Source organism: Panthera pardus, unplaced genomic scaffold (assembly GCF_024362965.1).
Source record: "Panthera pardus isolate Hobbes unplaced genomic scaffold, ASM2436296v1 HiC_scaffold_1, whole genome shotgun sequence".
NCBI classification, from domain to species: Eukaryota; Metazoa; Chordata; class Mammalia; order Carnivora; family Felidae; genus Panthera; species Panthera pardus.
In genome coordinates this window covers 3,087,207-3,094,610 of record NW_026526654.1, presented here as the reverse complement: position 1 = coordinate 3,094,610, position 7,404 = coordinate 3,087,207, and the positions used below count along the sequence as shown (strand labels likewise).

Below are 7,404 nucleotides of genomic sequence, written 5' to 3'. Positions count from 1 at the left end.
CCCAAGGGATACAGGAGTGCTGATGCAGAGGGGCACTCGTACCCCAATGTTTATAGCAGCACTTTCAAAGGTAGCCAAATTATGGAAAGAGCCTAAATGTCCATCAACTGACTAATGGATAAAGAAATTATGGTTAATATACACAATGGAATACTACGTGGCAATGAGAAAGAATGAAATATGGCCTTTTGTAGCAAGGTGGATGGAACTGGAGAGTGTTATGCTAAGTGAAATAAGTCATACAGGTAAAGACAGATACCATGTGTTTTCACTCTTATGTGGATCCTGAGATACTTAACAGAAGTCCATGGAGGAGGGGAAGAAAAAAAAAGAGGTTAGAGAGGGAGAGAGCCAAAGCATAAGAGATTCTTAAAAACTGAGAACAAACTGATGGTTGATTGGGGGCTGAGAGAGAGGGGAGGGTGAGTGGTGGGTATTGAGGAGGGCACTTTTGGGATGAGCACTGGGTGTTGTATGGAAACCAATTTGACAATAAATTTCATCTTTAAAAAAAAAAAAGTATATTGAAGTCAGTGAAAATGATAACACCACAACCCAAAACCTCTGGGACACAGCAAAGGCGCTCATAAGGGGGACGTATATAGCAATCCAGGCCTTCCTAAAGAAGGAAGAAAGATCTCAGATACAGAACCTAACCTTACGCCTTAAGGAGCTGGAAAAAGAATGGCAAATAAAACCCAAAACCAGCAGAAGACAGGAAATAATAAAGATTAGGGCAGAAATTAATGCTTTTGAAACCAAAACCAAAACCAAAAACAAAATGGTAGAACAGATCAATGAAGCCAAAAGCTGGTTCTTTGAAAGAATTAACAAAACTGATAAACCACTAGCCAGTTTGATCAAAAAGAAAAAGGAAAGGACCCAAGTAAATAAAATCAAGAATGAAAGAGGATCGATCACAACCAACACTTCAAAGATAAAAACAATAATAAGAGAATAATATGAGCAATTATATGCCAATAAAATGAGCAATCTGGAAGTAACAAACAAATTCCTAGAAACATATACACTACCAAAACTGAAACAGAAAGAAATAGAAAATTTGAACAGACCCATAACCAATAAGGAAATCGAATTAGTAACACGTCGAGCAACACGTCTCTGGAGGCAAGGGAAACAAAACACGACGTGCTACTAACACGTCGAATTAGTAATCAACACGTCTCTGGAAGCAAGGGAAACAAAAGCAAAAATGAACTACTGGGACCTCATCAAAACAAAAACCTTTTGCACAGCGAAGGAAGCAATCAGCAAAACTAAAACACAACTGATAGAATGGGAGAAGAGATTTTCAAACGACATATCAGATAAAGGGTTAGTATCCAAAATCTATAAGGAACCTATCAAACTGAACACCCCCATAAAACAAATAATCCAGTGAAGAAATGGGCAAAAGACATGAATAGATACTTCTCCAAAGAAGACATCCAGATGACCAACCGAAACATGAAAAAATGCTCAACTTCACTCATCATCAGGGAAATACAAACCAAAATCACAATGAGATACCACCTCACACCTGTCAGAATTGGTAATATTAACAACTCAGGCAACAACAGATGTTGGTGAGGATGCAGAGAAAGAAGATCTCTTTTGCACTGCTAGTGGGAATGCAAACTAGTGCTGCCACTGTAGAAAACAGTATGGACATTCCTCAAAATTTATATGTATGTATGTATGTATGTATGCGTGTGTGTGTGTGTGTGTGTGTGTGTGTGTGTATACATATATATATATGTATATATATATTTATATTTATATTTATATATATTTGAGTATTTTCAATGCTTTGTGTTTGCCCAAAGAAAATAAAAACACTAATTCAAAAAAATATGTGCACCCCTGTGTTTTTGCAATGTTAATAGCCAAGACATGGAAACAACCCAAGTGCACATCAACTGAAAATTGGATAAAGAATAAGTGGTATATATACACAATGCAATATTAACCACAAGAAAGAATAAAATCTTGCCATTTTCAACGATATGGATGGAGTTAGAGGGTATAAAGCTAAATAAAATAAGTCAGTCCGAGAAAAAATACCATGCAATTTCACTTGTATGTGGAATAATAAAAGTAATGAACAAGGTTAAAAGAGACAAACAAATAAATAAAAATCATAGAACAAAGTGGTGGTTGCCAGAGGAAAGGTGGGAGGAGGGATGAGAAAATAGATAAAGGGGATTAAAAGCATACTTATGATGAGCACTGGGTATTGTATGGAAATGTTGTATCACTATATTGTACGTATGAAACTAATATAACACTAATGCTAATTATACATGAATGTGTATATTAAATAAATAAATTTTAAAAATAAAAAGGAACAAGATACAGTGATGAAGTTGCATGGACTAACAATAGGATATTCCTCAACAAAAATCCTACTGGGAACCATGTATACAAACTGGAATCATATCCAATGTTAAACCTTGAAAAAACCTTGACACAACAGCATTTGTGATGCAAAAAGATTTCCTTTTGTTTAGAAAAGGGTACATTTAGAGACTAAGTACATAAAACTATCCAACAATTCAATTATTCAAATCTGCATTTTGTCAAAATGAAGAAAAATCTGTGTCTACATATATTTACTAAAAACCTTCCAGGTACTTTTTGGTAAGACTTTTTAATATTTATCTCTTCTATATGTTAGCAGTGTGAAATTGTGTATGTTAAAGTATTTATTAGAAAAAAAATGTTTATGGGGGCACCTGTGTGGCTCAGTCACTTAAGCATCTGACTTAGGCTCAGGTCATGATCTTGCAGTTCATAAGTTTCAGTCCTACGTCAGGCTCTGTGCTGACAGCTCAGAGCCTGGAGCCTGCTTCAGATTCTGTGTCTCCTTCCTTCTCTGCCCCTCCCATGCTCATGCTCTGTCTCTGTGTCTCTCAGCAATAAATAAATGTTAAAAAAATTTTTAACTAAAGAAAAGAAAAAGAAAAGCATGTTTACATTTACTGGTAGTTATGAATTGTGTTTTTCATAAACAGTTGAAACATGCTAACAATCTTATCTTAATTGACCTTTACCAATCATGTTAGAATTAATACGGTACGTATATAAAATTGGGTGGATTCTCTAAATAGAAAGAAGCTATGGGATTATTTCCTGGAAAAAAGAAAAAAAGAAAAGAAAAGAAAAAAGTAAATTGGTAATTCTAAATGACTTATTTCAACATAGGCTAAAACATTGTTTTAACACTGTTGTTTATACAGGCCCACACTAAATGCATGTGACATTGCACCAGAAGCTACCCAGAGAGTACACGTGACCTATACTTACAACTTGCAATGCCTAGTGCATTCAAGTATAAATGTATCAAAACCACTAAAAGGCAAAAACATTAAAAAGGATTCAGAGATTTCCTAAAGACACAAAACAAGAAAAATTACAACAAACTTTCTTCTATTTAGAGAAATCGGAAAATAAAGTAGTACACACCTAAACTAACTTGCCCTCCTAATTCTCTGCAATATTCACATGTTTTTCTAATTTCTATTAATCCAGTAAAGAAGTGTTGGCTGAAAATAAAAAATAACGGGGCATCTTGTTGTTCAGTCGGTTGAGGGTGCAAATTTGGCTCAGGTTGTGATCTCATAGTTCATGAGTTTGGGCCCCATGTCTTGCTTACTGCAGTTAGTGCAGTGTCTGCTTTGGATCTTCTGTCCCCCTTTTTTCTGCCCCTTTCCTGTTCATGCTCTCCCTCTCACTCTCTCAAAAATAAATAAACATCTAAAAATTAATAAATAAAAACAAAGCTTCTCTTGTTCAAGGAAATGGTTGTTGAACATAAGAAAAGAAGTATTAAAACTGAGCATGAACATAAAGAAGCTGGGATTTTAAAAAAATAAGTAAAACTTATGCAAAATTAAATCTAGACATACTTATTTTTAAAGTATTTCTAAAATATCAGAGTTCTCCAGAGAAACAGAATCAATAGAATGCACAGATACAGATAATAGATAAATGAGAGATAGAAAGATGATAGATAGATAGATAGATAGATAGATAGATGATAGATAGATAGATAGATAGATGATAGATAGATAAATAGATAATGATACAGACACGCATTGGTAGACAGGTATATAGATAGAGAGGTAGACAGTTAGACAGAGGGAGACACAAGTTGAAAATCTGCAGGACAGCCTGAAGACCCAAGAAAGAGTTGATGTTGCAGCCAAAGCCCAACCATGGTCTGAAGGCAGAATTCAGTCTTTCTAGGGGGAACTCAGATTGTTTTATCATAAGACCTTCCACTAATTGCAGAGTTCTCCACATAATGGAGAGCAATTGATTATTCAAAGTCTACTGATTTAAGTTTTAATCTCATCTAAAAATACCTTCGCAGAAAATCCTGACTGGGGTTTGAAATACCCAGATATTATGGCCTAGTCAAGTAGACACATAAAGTTCAGAATTACAGAGACTAATTAGTTCCCAGAAATAGTTGAAAGTTTATTAATTTCATTAATTTTTACAACTTAAAGATTCTCATTTTCACCTTGTACAACAAAGTCTAAGAAAAAAATATTGCAAAGTAAACCATGGCTTGCCATTAAATCTTGAATCGTTTCTACTTCAGAACAGTCAGAAGGTGAAAATACATGGGTTAATGAATGAACTATACTTCCATATTCATCATAATTTAATATCATCACTATCATTATAATCATCATCATCATTAGCATCATTTATCCTGGCAAATGTTCTCATACTAAGCAGCTGTGGCCTGGTTACTTTCCACACTGTTCCCATCCACATGTTAACATGACACTATTTCCTTCTATGACCCTCTGCTCTTGAATTGTTAAGAATTGTATCCCTAAAAGAAAAGAGAGAGAGGCAATCCAAGAAACAGACTCTTGACAATAGAGAACAACGTGATGGTCACCAGAGGAGAGGTGGGTGGGGGGATGGGCTAAATGTGTAATGGGGATTAAGGACTGGACTTGTTGAGATGAGCACTGGGTGTTGTATGAAAGTATTGAATCATTACATTGTACATCTTAAATTAATATTACACTGTATGTTCACTAACTGGAATGTAAATAAAATCTTTAAAAAAGAAAATAAAATAATTGTATCCCTAATTTTTTCCCACTGCAGGTGTACTGCCTTCTTTGAAACTTGTTTCAATAAAGACTTTTCAAGTCAGTGACTTTCAAACTTTTGTGTCAATGATTCATGTAGGTAAAATATTTGATACACATACACACATAGACACTCACACAACTGACTTACCCTACCTTGTGCAATCCTCTCTGAAATTTTCTATTCCATTTTATGCTAACTTAACTCACTGTTAAACGCCTGTTGCCTTAAATGCTTGTCAAATTGATTTAATGACCAATAAGTGGCATATGACCTGGAATTTTAAAGAAATACTGTTCCTAGAGAAGCAGTTATAAATTATTTGCACGGGGAAGGAGGAGGCAGACAACAGCCTGAATTAGTAATGGTATACTTTCCACAGGGATCTAGAATTTTTGGAACAAAAGAGTATATGGAATGGAACAAATGAACCTCAAAATACCATTCACTCCCTCACACATACATGCACACATTTTTCTGCCTGAAGGCTCCTTCTCCTTAGATCTGAATCAATAGTAGAGCACTTGGGGGGATCAGTAGGTTAAATGTCTGACTTCGGCTCAGGTCAAGATCTTGTGGTTCAAATCAGGCTCTGTGCTGACAGCTCAGAGCCTGGAGCTTGCTTCAAATTCTGTGTCTCCCTCTCTCTATGCCCCTCCCCTGCTCTCTCTCTCTCAAAAATTAATAAACATTCAAAATTTAAAATAACTAAATAAATAAGTAGATCTAACTTAATAGTCACATTATAGTTTTCTGGAATCATAGTCTAAAGTTATCTGCAAAGAAATAATTATCACCCTATAAACCCCACTAAGCAAAGAGGAAGTAGCATTTTTTTTCCACCAGCACATTACCTTTTGAGTCTGTCACTTGGAAGGACACAGGGTTCTCTCCATCTACCGGCAAGCAAAGATACAAGTTATTTAGTTTAGGATCCCTGAAAGAGAGAAGACCTTGCTCTGTTCACATTCTAGCATCTGATATGACATCATGCATTGTTATTGCCCTGGAACAAAGAGTTTTCATGGACAGTAAGTATCTCAGGATGAGTGATACCTGCCGCATCAGTGCCCTATTGCATCCAACAGGCTGTGGTCTTTCCCAAGAACCTTCCACATGGCTCCCTTCACATCTTTGTTTCTCAGTGTGTAGATGAAAGGATTCAGAGTGGGGGTCACCAGACAGTAGAAGAGGGTTAGGAACTTGCCCTGGTCCTGGCTTGCCACATTCCCAGGCTGCATGTACATGTAGATTATAGTGCTGTAGAAGAGAGACACTACAATCATGTGGGAAGAGCAGGTGTTGAAGGCCTTGTGCCTCCCAGCTGCAGACCGGATCCGCAAAACTGTGGCTATAATATAGCCATAGGAAACCAGTATCATGGCGAGGGGCACCAGGACAATGGGGATGGCCAAGAAGAAAGCCAGGCCTTCAACATGCCTAGTGTCCACACAGGAGATGCGGATGATGGCTGGCATCTCACACACAAAGTGGTTGATGTGATGGTGACCACACCGCTTCAAGGACATTGTCAGTGGGGACATGAGGATGGAATTGGCAATCCCAGTGAGCCAGGCACAGGCTGCCAGTCGCAGGCACAGCTGTGGGTGCATGATGGTCATGTAGTGAAGAGGCTTGCAAACAGCCACAAAGCGGTCATAGGCCATGACAGAAAGAAGAATGCATTCAATGCCACCCACAGACAGGAACGCAAAGAGTTGTATGACACAGCCCATATAGGTAATGGTCTTTTGTGGGCCCCAGAGGTTGACCAGCATCTGAGGAATGCTGCTAGAGGTGTAGCAGAGATCCAGGAGGGACAGGTTACAGAGGAAGAAGTACATTGGCCTGTGCAGTCGAGGGTCCACCAGGGACAGGAAGATGATAGTCGAGTTGCCCATGACAGCCAGAAAGTAAAACACCATGTTAGTGAAAAACAAGACCATCTCCAGCTTTGGCCGGTCAGAGAATCCAAGCAGAATGAAGTTTCTAGAGCTTTCATTTCTTTCCATCACACTTGGCTTGATAAACCTGTTTAGGGAGGCTAACATGTGTTATTACTCATACAGAAAATGAGGCACCACATTTTTTCCCAAGAAAATAGTTTTGTTCCACCTATTTAACTGGGACACTTGCTTGTGCATTGCCTGGAATTATAGGGTGAGGGGCTAAAAATATTTGTCTGTAAAGTGATGGAAGCTGTAACTTTTGCCTCTATATCTTCTAATCTGGTTAAGTGAGATAAGTGGATACATCTTTAAAAAAAAGTCTTCTTTGGAAAGAAGA

The 7,404-nt window shown here is 37.4% G+C and overlaps 1 protein-coding gene across 1 annotated transcript; it reads right to left on the bottom strand.

Moving 5' to 3' along the window:
* Positions 1-6,182: 6,182 nt before the first annotated feature.
* On the bottom strand, positions 6,183-7,130 carry LOC109260325 (putative olfactory receptor 2W6). Its single transcript, XM_019438482.1, has one exon. The coding sequence runs from the start codon at positions 7,128-7,130 to the stop codon at positions 6,183-6,185; it is 948 nt and encodes a 315-aa protein (XP_019294027.1).
* Positions 7,131-7,404: the final 274 nt, after the last annotated feature.

What these genes read in the sequence shown, in the direction of transcription:
- LOC109260325 (XM_019438482.1), bottom strand. Translation starts at nt 7,130, where the DNA reads ATGGAAAGAAATGAAAGCTCTAGAAACTTCATTCTGCTTGGATTCTCT.